Genomic DNA, 16,123 nt, shown 5'->3' with positions numbered 1-16,123 from the left:
GGGGGCAGATAATAATGATGAAGAATTGCAAACATTTATGGGTAGCTGATCAATGCTAGATATTTACACATAAACTCTTACTTAATCTTCCAAGTGACCTTCAAAGATAGATGTTTTTAATCCCATTTTATCACTGAAGAAAATAAAGATTAGTGAGATTAAATAACTTCCCCAATTCCGAAGCTGTGAGAGAACTAAAATTCTAACTCATACATTCTTGATCCCAAATCTCATCCTCCTAATGTCCACATCATAGTCCAGTGTGTTTATGACTATATAAATGTTTATTCTGGATATCAGAAAGCTATTGAGTGAAAAACACTGTATATAACTAACAAATATATTCATGTAGAGGACAAACTACAGGCTGAGTTTTAACAAAGTTCTGCAAAGATAGTTCCCAGAAAATAAAATTTGGGCAATATAATATACTTTATATATTATACAATCTAAATAAAAATAATCTCTCCCATAAAAATGATAATGGCAAGTAAAAAAGATATCTCTTTTTTATCTTCATTAGTGCATCAAAATTGTAAAAAAAAAAAAAAATGACATGAATAATGTTAAAATCCTTATCAATCAACTTTGTAATAAAAGCAGTATTTCCCCTAAGCGGTTTCGCACAAAGATTGGGTTCTGTGGTATACGCATATATACATGCATATTAATTAAATAATACAATATGCAAGGTCATATTTTTGCTAATTGTTAATTCCTAACTCTGAAAAAGACAATAAAAACATCTGTAACTATGAAAGAAAATAAAGACCTGAGGTATCTTTCAGTTATTATTCAAATCTACTAGCTCATTTGGATCAGAAGTATTAGTGATATCAAATAGGGTTTAGCACAAGTAAAATCCATGAAAAGGCTCCTACTCCCTCTTTTTCTTCTACCTGTTCATGAAGAGGGTGGTGGGACTAGTTCTTGGCTGTTGACCACATAGCAAGATATATAGAGAGAAACTGACATGTAAGCACAGAGTGTTTGCATCTCAACATTGCAGTTTAAAATCTCTGATTGCTTTGAGTCATGAGGTTTTTCACGTGGCAAACTGGGAAGGTGAAATTTGTTTTATGTGCCGTGAAGAAATTCATAGCAGTACTTATAAACAATAACTTGCCAAAGGTGAATGTAGTTTTGTAGTGTACGTTTGCAAAAATTTCTCTAAGTTCACAACCAAATGTTACTCCTATGCATTGATACCTACCTTATACAAGAACCAAAACAACCATGTTTACCAGCATTTTATGAGAAAGCAGTGTTTTATGTATTCACCAATCCTATATTAATTATGGGCCTTAGTAGTAATGCAGTATTCAAAGCAAAAAGTAATACAACATAAAGTCTTAATCCATCATCATTTCTAGGTTCTGAAGACAAAATACACACATGTGTATTCAGTTTAAAAGGGACTGAATCAATGATTATGGGCATTTTACATTTCTATTGAAGGGTGGCTTATTTTTTAGATTCCCGGGAAGAGAAGGAAACAACAACAACATAATGCTATTACAAGTTCCTTCTAGTAAAAATTGGAAACAAAAAAGAACTTGGAAGTAGATCAATAACTTCATAATTAGCTGCAAACTCTCATATATAATTAATTAACTGGGCATTATTAAATACAGTCATGTAGCAAAGTATCTTCCTGCCTTCTAAACTCTGGAAGGAAATATTAATATTGTGTTGAACTATTTCCATCATACTGAACCATCCTATTATTTAAAATGATAACTTAGACTTATGAAAATAAGAATTCAAGCTACATGATATTTTTGTAGCCAAACACCTAACTTTCAAATTATTTTAATGGTAACTTAATTTACAAGTTACTCAACAGGGAATGAGCAGATTCCAAGAATTACAACTTCATGGCATTTTGGTATTACTGTCATCCAAATAGGTTCCATTCTGAACAACTGCAAGAAGAAACATACTGATTTACTTTTAAAAACATTCAAAATGGATGACTTCTATGAGGGACGTATGCATTTATATTTAACAGTTACGCTAGCTATAGATTGCTCTTCCCATCTGGGAATTTGAAGGTAAACACTTTTTTTTGTTGCAAATTCAGGTATTTGAATTCTGACATTAAATGACTTGATACATAAAAATATAGATTAAGCAATACTGAGGATATACCTATATAAATATGAGATTAGTTCCCACTAAACTGTGCTTTAGTCAATGGCTGATCAGCTGGTGGTTCTGTCTTCTGCCTTGAACTTGTTTGGATGTACTGTATTTGCATACCACGTAGGGTCACTCACGGAAGAAAAGAAGAGTTACCTCCAGTGCTGAAACGAACCAAGGCTTTGCTCATGTCCCTTACCTTTGCCATGACTTCGCCCATCCTCCAAAAGCGGCACTACAATAGTGTTGTTCACGTTTCCGGGTGACCGCACGGCTGTGTAGACCACAGGCACCGACTGTACCACCACTGGGATACGGTGAACGTGACTCAGTTTGTTCGACTGTAAATTCATGGGGCTTGAAGGCGGTACAGGATGGATAATGTGCAAAAACTGCTGGCCTCCCACACCAGACGCAGAGGCAACCAGGGGCCCTGGAGTTAATACTGTTGATGAAGACGCTGCTGAAGATACTGATGTTATAACAGTTGGGGATGAGGCTGGGCGGCTAGAGGACGAAGAGGAGGTTGACGTGGAAGAAGGTGAGGAGGCAGACGCTGTCATGGAAACTGGGAGGGATGCAACAGCTGTGGGGGAGGTCCTAGCTTTGTTGATTGACAAGTCCACTGGCTCAGTTTGCGTTTGGAAGTGATCTACAGGTAAGGAGTCCTCCGGAGGTTCCCCTTTCACGTTATTTAGCAACAGGGGAACAGCTTCCATATCGGGGTAGTTGTGGACGTTTGGAGACTGCGGGGAGAAAAATGGAACACATATTTATCTCTGTTAATCACACAATTTAATAGGTGAAAAGATTTATTACTGGAAGGCGTGTTAATTTTTCTCTTATTGCAAAAGGACATTCATTCATTCCCCAAATATTTAAAGGATTGCTCTGTGACAGTCATCATGATTCAAGTTGAGAGTATAAAAGTACAAAACAGTATAAAACAAGACCTCTGCTATAAAGACATTTTCATCTCATTGGGAGAGAGAGGCACAATTTGGTTAAAATCCAGTGATGTAAGTACTCTAGGGAGGAGAAAAGAGGCCACAGGAACCAAAAAATGACGAGCAATTTTTACATAACATCTTCTAAAAGACAAGCTCAGTATGCAAAGGATTATCTACTTAAAATTGTATAAATACAACCTATTTAATTAAAAACATTCATTTTGTTGGTTTGACCCATCCTGCATTTGTGAGTCTCATTTTCCTCAATTATAAACTAATGAAAATTTTGATTAGATAACCTTGAATATCCTTTCCAGCTACAGAATTCAATAACTTCATAACCAAACCCTTACTCAACTATCATAATCTGGATGCATAATATTACCTGGCAACAATATTAGGAAAACTTTCATCTTTGATGCAAGAGCTACCATACCATTCTCATGAGCATTAAAAAACGGCACAAAGTTCTCCAATCTCCCACACCCAATTACCACATTATTCAATACAAATAATTTCTAGTAATTGGATCATAACTTAACTCTTAGTGATGCCAACATGTTTCTCAAAATCATGAAAAGAACTACTATAATGTACCTTTTAGAAAATAATTTTAGAAAAAACTTATTCTGGAAATTTTACATTGTCTGTTTTGTTTCACTTAAGCCAATGATAGTATGTTTGTCCAAGTTCATTTTCATTCTTTTAAGTTTCAATAAACAAAATTTAATAATGATAATAACAATAATAATAATGACCCCAAGATTCTATATAATGAGCCCCAAGGTTAATGGGCTCAGCATTTAATTATTCGGCATGAATATAATTTCTTATATTTACTCAAATTCAACTAGTATTTATTGGATGCCTACTTCTGAGGCCCATAATGGCTTACAAGTTGTATTAGCATGTGTCAGCCTAGCCTCAACAGAGAGAATTAGACTATAACAGATAATTTTGGTTTTATCTAATTTGACCAGGCTAACACAGACATTACTGTTCTATTATGTGAAAACCAGAAACTTTTTTTCAGCCTCATTACGGTATAAGGACAACAATTCCTAACATAATATTAAATTGCTACATTTCATTCTTTGTTTAATAAAAGATTTTGGTTTGCTATTCTCCCCCAAAACTTGAGCATACACTTAAATGAACAAAACATGTTCCTTAAAATCTTTCTTTATAGAATATAAATTATAGCTCCATTCAAAACATACAATAGGCAATAGCATAAGGGAATTTTATTCTGCAACAATGAGAAAAGAAAGAAAATAAGTAAAAAATGGTACCAGATCAACTGAAAAGGGATATGGGTTAATGTTTTATTGTTGTTGTTATTTTTTATGCTTCTAAGCTAACATGATTACTGATCCACAAAAAGATATGAATTAGAAAACATAAAAATGAATTGTCCAAAATATCTACTGCATGAAATTCTAAATAACAAGATTTCATTTTATGTGCTGAAACTAAGAAGTTTTTAATCTTCTCAGACATTAAGAAACAAAAGAAAAAAACAAGCACCATAAAATGAACTACTTTTATAAAAAACTGTTAGCATTAGCCAGTCTTCTCACTAAAACAGTATTTCAATTGGTCCCTAGCATTATCATCTAATGTCTTTATACAACAATGTAAGCTGTTTCTTATTAGTATGTTATACCCATACAGAAATTCTTTGTTATTTTATTAAAGGCTGCTTTCATAAAATATCCCAACTGGTTTATCATTAAAATTATAAAATATGTAATTAAGCACTGTTTGACTTCAAATATCGTCTTAATTAATTTCTCTCTTTTTACTGTATTAGACGTATTCAAAATCCTAATTTTGAAAATAATAACTACTTCTACCCCCAGTTTTTCTCCTCCTATCTACTAAAAACAAGCTTTCTACATGGGTTAACAAACCAAGGGCTGAGATGTAATTCATCATTATAGAAACATTTTATATTATAAACAAAAGACTACTTTAGTAGATTATGACAATACAAGAGGTGATAAACATGGAGCTTATTTATATAGAGATGGCTTCTGAGATACCAAGCCTCACTGAGTTTTGCAATCTACTTAGACTTTGCTAGATTACAAGCAGGAGTCCACCCTTTGTAGGTATCTGCTTAATTCCTCATTAAGAAAAATATTTATTTTGTAAGCTCTTTTACAGCAACAGAAGAATGTTTCTCTTATAATTCTGTTGTATATACTAGAAAGCTATGAAGATCAAATATTAATAGCTCTTAGGTGCTTTCAAATACTTGAGAACTATATAGCTTTTGCATGAGCTCACATCAAAAAATAGAAAATACTCATAAAACTAGGAAGGATAAACCAAACCTTTGGACAGATTACTGTATCTGGAACACTCGATGCATTATGCATGAATATATAAGCATAAACATTACAGAGCTACACGCTGGTTCCTTTTTCACATGCAGCAGTTGAAATTAGCCAGTATGTCCAAAAATAATGCCTCATCAGTATAAAGAGGATAATCTTTATTGTACCATTCATCTGTTTACAGTGTTGACATAGTATCATAACCTCACAGCCCATACTAATTGCTTCTACTAATGTGGCAGGTAGAGCCATCCATAAATCCAGTTTCAAGCAGCACATACGTACATGTAAAGCCAGCAATATTGCTGAAGTATGGTTTCCAATCAGCTATGGCAGACTCTTGCTCCTCCCTTTAGGAAAAAGAGACCAGAAAGCCTTGATCCTGAAATCAGCATTAGGAATTCATATCTTTACTTTCAGAAAGTGGAACATTGAAATGCATTGGCTCTGAGGTTTGAATCCATGAATGTGTAGCTAAAGTGAAGTGATGGGAAGCAGGAGACAACCAAGAGAACAAAAGCTGACAGAAACCAAGGGAAAACACCAAAATAGAAGAACTTAGAGCAGTTAAAAATTAAATATAAGAATTAGGTGTATTTGAGAAAGTGAGAGAAGATATGGTTATGTTATTAGGAAACTAAGGAGTAGGGACACTGAACAGACCAGAAATGAAGAAAAGTTTTAAGTTTTAAGTGCAATTAGAAAGGGAAACAAGAACAAAGAAAGGATTCCATACTAAAGTTTTACTCTTGGTTACCAACCACTCAATTTTGATAGAACACTATGGACAACTCATAGCAGTGCCAACAAAGCGTTTCTGTTGTTTCTGTTCTGTTGGTTCTGTAGTTTCTGTTGTTTGTTTGTTTGTTTTTAAAAGCCCATCAAGCCCATCACTTTTGCCTGGGAATAATGACATTAGCTGACTTTTTGCTGATCTCCCTAGTGTGGAAGAGATGGACAAACACTAAATTCGATATTATCTAAAGAAACAATACTCCTTCTGAAGACATGAAGATTGTAAGGAAACACTGGATTTTTGTCAAAGAGAATAATTTCATTTTCCAAAAGATTACATAATATCACTTGAAATGATCCACAAGTAACTTAATAAATAAAATGTCTTAAGAAATAATTGCATACACACAAAAGTGCAAGGTAAATGTAACCACAAACTTCATAAAAACCTTGTATGTGAAAACCTATAGATAAATATAAACAGGATTATTTTGTGACATATTATCACTTTCTTCAAAAGTCTTAAAGCCAATTTTATTGATAATATAAATAAAATATTTTATATATAATACTGTAGTGAACATATTCCTCTGTGATCTAGGGATAACATGTGAGCTTTTCTAATCAGATAATCACTTGCCTGAATAAACATTTTAAAATGTAACTTCACCTTTTGGAAATTTGTTGAATGAATGTAAAAATGAATCTAAAACCTGCTATATGTTAGTACCCAGAATATTAGATGTGTTTCCTACAGTTAACTATTAGCAGTTGGGGGGGGGGGAAGCATTTTTTAGCGCTGGTCATATAGTTTTATAACATGGAAATCTTAAAAAAAGAAAAAAAAATTTCTGAACACCACCCCATCTTTGGAAAGCCCTCCACAGACTCGTATATGTAGTCATGGTTGAGGGAAATTTGGATAATATTCTGTTAAATGTTAGCCAAGATTTATAAGCTGTTTGTTTTGACTCTAATGGCACCAGGGATTTTTAAGTAGTCTATGTACACATATACATGTGCACCCACGTACACACTCACCCACAAACAGGAAGTCCCCTACTATCTATGCATTCATCCATTCATCTATTCAGCCAGCAAGCCAGTCAGCATTAAAATAAATTGGCTTTAATTTTATAAATCGGTTTAATTTTATATTTATACAATTTTTGAGAAATAACCTCGTGGCAGTTTTCAGAAGATTGTAGTGACTAGCTTAACATTATATATCTCCTGGCTTAACTATTACAATAAACTCTGCTTTATAGTCTGTTGTGTGGTTATTATAGAAAGAAAATTTGATGTGGACACAAAAGACTTTAATTCATGACCTACCCTGTCACTTATTTGCCGTGTAATCTTGGTATCATCATTAAAACTCTCTAGGTCTGAGTTTCTCCACCTATAAAAGAGTAATATTAATTCCAAACTCATACAATTGTTGTAAAGAGTGAATTAAGGGTAGTAAAGATTGAATTAAGGGTGTTAAGTGCTTTTAAGTAATACTGAGAAATGTGGGAGGAAAGCAACTAAGTTTGCCCTTTTAGTCTAAAAATTCCAAACAACCTAATCTATTACTATAACTCTCAGAGTTCAGTGACTTAACTCACTGAACTCAGCCTAAGATATATTCTGATGCAGGATTGCGTAATTCAACCACTGTAGAGGTACAGTGTTTGCTAAGCAACCAAACAGATGTACGATTATATTGCAAAAGTAGTTGAACAAGTTGGGATATTATGAGCATTTTTAGGGTCCCCACATGATTTTAAACGAACACATTTTCTCTTAAAATACAGAAGACAGTCACATGAAACTAATTTTTTTCTGTACTTTTAGATTAAATAGATTGGCCTATGGGATGATCATGTAACAGTTGATGTAATACATTTCAATTGATTGGTCTGATTTCTTAATTCCATAATATAAATAAGCTATATGAATCCATAGTTCAGTTTGTATCCATTATGGCAAGAATACATAAATATATTAAAATAATTGTTATGGGATGTTGGCCATTCTTTGTCCTATCACGGGATGAAACAGCAGAGCGTTATTTGTTTTTACTGTGTGTGTCTCAGTAGAAAATTATGTTAAGTTTCACTGTCTGACTTGATGATTAATTGAACATGTACATTTTTTTATGGGAGGAGCTGAAAGAAACTTATTGCACTTCATGTAAAAAGGAAATAATCTGTAATAATTCTGTATCTTTTAATCACTTCAGTATGTAAATCACATGGCATTATTTTAAATGCAAGCACATTGTAATTAAAGAGATGAATTCCTTTTTTTACATGAAATGCAGGAGGTACATGCCTTAGTTTTCATGCCTTCCATTCCCTCATTAGTTAGTGAAATTATAAAGCTATGAGCACCACGCTTAAAGCAAGCAACCTGCAACTCTGGCCATTTTAGCTCTAAGGGTAAAAGTCACCGAAAATCCATTTGTGAATAGAGCCTGCACTTCACTTTTCACTCTATTGTTTTATTTTAATAAAAAGGAAAACCTATTTTTCAAGATTCGTCTTGCATGGGCCATTATGGTCATCATATACCTTGTTTTCATCTCAGTGATTTTTATTCTTTACTATACATGTTCAAGGGCAAACTCTTAAAAACAAATGTCACATAAATGTGAATTTATAAAACTGACCAAGAAAAAAAATTAAAGCCAAGTATACTAATGAATGAGATTTGTAGTTCTTTTAAAAGCATAGATGAAAGAATAAAAGGAAACAAGTAGAAACATCTTACATTGACAATCTGGAACTTGGTTTCAAAAGTACTGACTGAGTTATCTACTACATGCAACAGGAAGAAATTTGAATGAATACTTAATTCAACTGCTATATATTAATCTCTCAAGTGTTAGTTTAAGAAATGATCAATTCTTTGAGAAAATTCAGAACATAGGCATAATATAATGGACTCTGTGCTACTACATTTATGTTTTTATGCTTTCACAAGTGAACCGAAATGCTAACCTTTAAAAAGGGCTCAATATACACATAAAAAGTTATCCCAAATTTTACTTATTTTCTAGTTATTAGGTTTTTCCATGACCTATTTATTTCCCAGGACTTTCATGAATCATACTATCTACCCAAAACAATCAGAATCTATGTTAACAATTGACTGTAAATCTGAAACTCTGGTTTGGCAGGTGTGTGGGGGTAGAATGACGGGAGAAGGATTCTCCTATAAGATGGTGAAGGATAGAGTGGATTCTGTTTACAGATTTTTAAAATTAGTAGCAGACATTCCTAAGCAATGAAAAGACTGACAAACATGTCTGGACTTGAACATAATGTTATATATGTAAATTACAAACATTTAGCAAATAAATATTTTGTTATACGATATAATATAATGGGTGAATACTCAATCATAGCTGCTCAATACCATTGTGGACAAGATATTAAACCACTTAAATCCTACTCACCTGATCAAATGAGGTAAAGAAGCAGTGTCACTAAAGCAAACATCAAGAAGGAAGCCCAGGGAGCTAGTTTTTGTTCCTATTTTCTTACAATGCTATCAAACTGAACCTCACGAAGCATACAAAGATGTCCTAAAAATAAATGTTGTTTCCAACTATATGACATTTTGGAAAAGGCAAAACTATAGAGGCAGTAAAAAGATCAGTAGTTGCCAGGAGCTTGGGGGAAAGGAAGAAAGGTTGAGTAAGTGAAGCACAGTGGGTTTTCACGGCGGGGAAACTCTTCTGTATGTTATTGCAATGATGTTCACATGTCACTATGCATTTGTCAAAACACACACAACTGTACAACAAAAAGAATGAACCTTAATGTAAACTTAAGAGTATACATATAGGTTCATTAATTCATTAAATGTAACAAATGTGCTACACTAATGCAAAACTTTAATGATATGGGAAAGTGCAGTGTTAGGATGACTACATGGAATTCTTAGGTACAATCTGCCAAATTATTCTGTAAATCTAAATTTGTACTAAAAACTAAAGCCCACTAATTATTTGAAAAAAATAAATTAAATGCAGTATTAATGCTAGTGACGAGATAACAATTACGTCTACCATTCTTTGTAAAAGTAATAATCCAAAACTATTTCACAACATTTGTAAATTTAAAAAAAAAAAGAGAGATAACTGTTACAGGATTATTTTTCCTATCTCATGATTAGAACTTTTTGTTCTTTTGGTTTTAAATTATTATTATCATCATTCAGGGACTAATTTAAAATATTAATTAAAGTTTCACTATACATAAGAGGAATACATGCCTTATAGTCTTTTAGGGACTAAAAAGTTTATTTAAATCTTCACCCTCGTCCATAGTCTCACTCCAGTGCCTGAGGCAAATATTCTGTGCTACTAATATATCTTAATTGTAATAATATTTACCATTCTCAATCAGATTAATTTACTCTGCTACCAGATGAAACTTGCTTTTGATTTCACAAAATGTTCACCATTCATAATTGTTTTTATAATGCTATCTCACAGTAGTGGAATACATCTAATTTCAGAGATAAAAAAAACAAAACAAAAAAAAAACAACCCCGATCTCACACTGGGCTATTTAGTTATTTAACCAAATTTCTACGAAGATATAATTGACAAATAGCTTATATTCGTTTCAGGTGTATAACATATTGATTCAATATTTGTATATATTGCAAAATTTCAAGCATTGGGAATGTGAAGAAGCTTTCAAAAGGTGGCTGTTACATACAATCTTCTAACAGATATATATATATATCTCATCTTAAAATCATGCAAGTAAGTACTTTAGGTGGCTTTGGGGAAAAAAAATCCCAAGGGCAACATTATCATTGATTTAAACAGTGCTGTATCTCAAGCAAATCAGACAAGAATTGAGATGATGTGTTCCTGAAAACTGTTAGATGACTTAAAGAGTCATCTAACAGGTCTGGTGAGGACACAGAAGCTGACAGTGAAGTTGCATGTAAAGATACTGAAGTAAATAACACAATACCATTTGAGAGTCTGGAAAAATTTAATATTTTAAAACATATTTATTTTCTATAAAATGGGATTTTGAATTTGTTTTGTAACTGATTTGATATATTAACATTTTATAACTATTAAAGTTAAATTGTCTATGAGCTTATATGTTCAAGTTAGTTACAAAACTTTCTTCCCGGGAAAATAGGGTATAATTTAATGCAGGGACTTCCATTTGGACATATACGGCAATTTGGCATTTTGTGACAAAGATGTGTACACAAATATTTAACTTTGCCTTATTTTAGTAATAAAAATAAGAAACAAAAAAGTGAGCATCAACACAGGAAAAAGTATCGAACAATGGTTTTAACTGTAGCTATGAACTGGAATCATCTAGGGAACACCTTAAAGGTATAGAGTCCCGAGATTCAGTGGGGCTGGAATATGGCACAGGCATCAATACTTTAAAAAGCATTCCATGCGATTCCAATGATCAACCAAGTTTGAGAAACAGTATTCAACAGCATGGGAAAATACTATCTAAATAATGTTAAGTTACAAATGTTAGTATATAAAACTGCACATAAAGAATGAACTTAAGTTTGTCCTCCCCAAAATGTTGTATTTAGATATGAAAATACGAAAAAAATAAAAGCCAGAAAAACTACTCCCGAATATTGATAATGGTTTCTCCATTTGGTGAATTTGTGGGTGATCGATATTTCCTTTTTTACCTTTTCCCTAAGTTTTCCATATTTTCTACAGTGTATCTGTGCTACTTTTAAAATGAAAAGAAATGTGTTATATTTTCAGACAAAAGCATGAGTAGCATTTTTTTATTTTCCTAAAAATCTATTTTAAGGAAAAATGTCTTTATAAGATACAGTCATTTATAATTTTTAATATGGCTTTTCTGTCCTTACATTCTAATGAACTACATGTTAATAGAAGAAAATAACAATACTACTAAAAGCTCAATTTATCACAGGTGTTACTACCACCAGTTTTAGACTTGTGGTGCGTGTGCATTATGCTATAGGAATTAATGCATAGATAACTTGGAATTAAAGGAAAGAGCTAAGTGTAATTGATAACTGAAGGTATGCAATTCTAGGTCTTTTAGTAGATTAAAACTATGGATTCCTTTTGAAATCCCAAGCATTACAGTTTACTGGGCAAATGTTTTCATAGTTGAGAAACTACTGTAAGCAATTATATATCAATACATGGGAACTACAAAGCTTTTTATATTTCTGATGAAAAGCTTTCACTTAAATAGTAAGTCCTTAGTGGACATTACTATATGATCAGCAGTACACAGTGATAAAACTGAGGATGCTGGAAAAAGATTTCAATCCATGTCCTGATAGAAGTGAATTCTTCCCCTTTCCCCACCCCAGAGATCTAATGTTTCATCATTTTTTTAGGGAACTGCATTCAGAAAACATGAAATGCATAAGCAATGAGGAATGACTTAACCCCAAACTATAAAAAAATGCCGGGCATTACAAATGAATTTGAGGAAAGAAAACTGTGCTTTTTGAATCAACTTCAGAGTGTACATACAAATCATGTGAACATTCAGATAAGTATTATAGACACCTTACAATAATAAATAATTAAATAATGATTATTTAAAATGGAGGAAAAATAAACATTAATCTGGTAGAATTTTCTTATCCTATTTCATAAACGAAGAAATATAGTCCCACAGAAGTTGAAAGAATCATCCAAGAGTACATACAATATAAGGGGTAGATCTGTAATCTAAACTTAAGAGCAATTCTTAAGACTGAACTTATTCCCCTCATATTGCCCTCATCAGCCATGGAAGAGGGGGTAGAGAGAACTTGTGTTTTTAGATGAAAAATAATTTTTTTCCACGTAGCTCATGTGCAATTAATATTTTGCAACATCCAACTGAAGAGGGTGTAAAAATGACCACTGCTTGAATAGGTGTCTGTAGGCACCACCTCACTCTCCCAATGCATCCTGCACATAAATTAAATGGCGTGAGGCAGATAGCAGTGATCCATGTTATAACGTATTTCTATTTAGTTCCTGTTTGTTTACACATTAAGCTTTAGGTAACAGCAACTAGAAAAATCATTCTTATTTTAGGAATAGCATTCACATTTTGTGCCCTGGCCAAGATATATGTGACACACATTTGAAAGAAACATGAAACGAGGAGAGAATACAATGGAAAAACTAAAAGCCTAATTAGATTTGTACACAATACAATTAGAAATCTAAGTAGAAAAATCAGCTCACCATATATTTATTTTCTTCCTTTTCTTTTAAGCCAAACACTCAGAAATAAAAAATATATACATATACACATTACTTTATTTTTGACCAATGATGGACATTCCTTGATAAAAGTAGCGCAATAATGTATAACTTTTGTGAATGGAATGAGAAGTGAGAGGCAATGTGGTTTTGTAAAAAGGCATTTCCCTGAGCTCTAGTTTAGGTTTTATTTTATATGACCAGTTCTTTAATTTCTAATTAAAAAGGACAATAACAATACTTCGATTGTTGTAACTTCGACAATACCTTTTCAGTCAAGTATCTGTTATCAACTCCAGTCTTACCAAATGCCACCTGTCTTGAATTAGATTCCACTCTACTGTGCTTCCAAAGCGCTCTGAGATTGGGTGTCTTTCTCTCACGAGGCTGAGAGCCCAGCTTCTACATCATAGTTCCTGGTACTAAGTAAGCACTTAATTAAAGCTCATTAGTAAAGCTCCAATTGCTACCTAAAGTCCTTATTAACTCTCAAATTGAATAAATTTATGAAATTACTCCATGCTGAAACTTAATAAACAATAAATGTATTTCTTAACTTAATTATGACATATATTAACATTAGAAGTGAAAGTTTCTATCAGCTCCTTCCTTCATTAAAAAAGTTTAATTTATTAATTGCCATTTAAAAAATTTCTCTCCCTACAAAACTTTTGAGTGACTAGTTTCAATATATTACAAGATAATTTTTAAAAGAATGAATGATGGAATGCTTCCAACGAGCCTAAAACCTAACATGAGTCATTTTTGTACATTTGTTAATTTGAAGTGTTTTACTTTTTTTTTAATAAATAGAAAAATGGATAGAACTGCTAAGTGTACCTAAGTACAAGAAAGTTAAAAGATAATATTCTCTCTGGTTCCAAAATTTTGCCTTAATGTCTATCAAATTTCCCAAAGTTACTCATGATTCTGTATGTATGTTTTTCTGCCACTCAGGAAATGATACATGGAAGGGAGATTACAAATCTTATAATTAGATACAATGATAGATGTATGTGTCTGATCCCTGTTAATTTTCCATTCCACAGTGACAAATAAAAAATGCTCTCTACTCCCTTCTTTGTGGAGACGTCGTGTATCTGTCCTGATTTTCCTCCTCCTTCCTTTCAAACTCTACTGCATGCTCTTTGTGTATTTTATTCTACTTCCCTGTCTCCTCATATCCTATTTGCTTATTGTTCTCATCTCCTTTATGCTAACCCTATTTGACTAGAACTTTTGCCCACCTCCATTCTATGGCCTCCAATTTCTTCTACACATCTGACATATCTGATTATCACAACTCAGGGCAAGGGTAACAGGACAGTTTCCATAACAAAACAAAAGATCAGTAGTGCCCAGGCTGAGAAACCTGGCACTAAGCTATCATCCCTTTCCTACCAACTCTTTTCGTCTACCATCCTGTTTTTTTCATCTTTTCAAAAAATTTAGGGTCTTTTGTTTTCCTCTCATTCCTTCCTTTTCACTTCTTCCATATATAACTATATCCATACAGTGCAAACGTTAGTATGTGCATTTCTGTGGTTATGTGGTATGGTTTAGGTATTGGTAGGAATGCTAATGAGCATGTATACTTTCTTGTGATTTCTTAGCCTATAGTACACTGAAAAATTATGGGAATGTGGATAGTGAGGATATGCACAAAAATGAACTTGGGGTGTTTATGATCTATTTATGCAGATGTGTGTATGTTCATATGCCTTCATGCTTAAGTGCATGAATAGGAGAGTGCAGATATAGTTGTTTTTTATGAGTCAAGGCGGGTTAGGTTTGGGTAAGAGAGCTTCAGTCACAAGAGCAGTGGATGATTCCCAACTCCATTAAGCATCTGCTTTTCCAGTAAAGATTCTGGATATCAGCCCAGACGATGACTACTGCCAGTTAAATCTAGGCATCAAACCTAAATGACCTTCACACATTAAATGGTATAAAGGCATGTAGATGCGTATTTAACACTTATACAAATGTGCACGTGCATTATCCTTACAACATCCCCAAATAGGAAACTAATATTAATCATATTTTACAGATAGAAAGCAGAGACTTAGGTGAAGAAATGTGCCAATAGCTCTACAGGTGTAAGGGGCAATATCAAGCCACAATTTTTAGTTCTGTCTACAAAACCCATGGTCTGACCTGTAATACATACTAACTCCCAAAACTGATTGTATAATATATGCCTACAGTAGATCAGCAAAGACTGAAATCACTGTAATTACATCATGGAAATGTGAAGTATAACATAAAGAATATAGTCAATAATATTGTAATGACTGTGTATGGTATCAGAGGGGCACTGGATTTCCCGGGGTGATCACCTTGTAAGTTATATAAATGTCTGATCACTGTGTTGTACACCTGACAATATTGTATGGTAAGTGCAATTGAAAAAATTTTTCTAATTTTCCTTTTATTTCATGTGATTGAAAGACTATAACATTTAATATAGAAGGGTCAAAAAGGTTAAGTAAAAGCTTTCATGAAGTTCACAAACATATATTAGCAATTATTTTCCGTTATTAGTTTTCCCTATAACATCTCTAAGAAAACAACTGTATATTATTCAATGATTTACTATCGAGTAAATAAGAAAAAAGAATAGAATCAGGCACATTAATCACTTTTTTGATCCAAATAATAGAATTTTGATTCTCAGAAGATAAAGTTAATCTTCGTTCTTTGGCTTT

General features: G+C 32.9%; 1 protein-coding gene across 6 annotated transcripts in view; it reads right to left on the bottom strand.

Annotated features, from left to right (window-relative positions):
• Window positions 1-16,123, bottom strand: part of KLF12 (KLF transcription factor 12) — a 566,208-nt gene that overhangs the window by 141,604 nt on the left and 408,481 nt on the right. For all 6 annotated transcript variants that reach the window (XM_081045624.1, XM_081045623.1, XM_081045621.1 and 3 more), the window contains one exon: window positions 2,342-2,888. In XM_081045624.1, coding sequence (XP_080901750.1) covers window positions 2,342-2,888 — 547 coding nt within the window. The remainder of the gene's footprint in view (window positions 1-2,341; window positions 2,889-16,123) is intronic.

This window comes from Rhinolophus hipposideros (genome assembly GCF_964194185.1).
Source record: "Rhinolophus hipposideros genome assembly, chromosome: 4".
NCBI classification, from domain to species: Eukaryota; Metazoa; Chordata; class Mammalia; order Chiroptera; family Rhinolophidae; genus Rhinolophus; species Rhinolophus hipposideros.
This window is presented reverse-complemented; position numbering and strand designations above follow the sequence as displayed.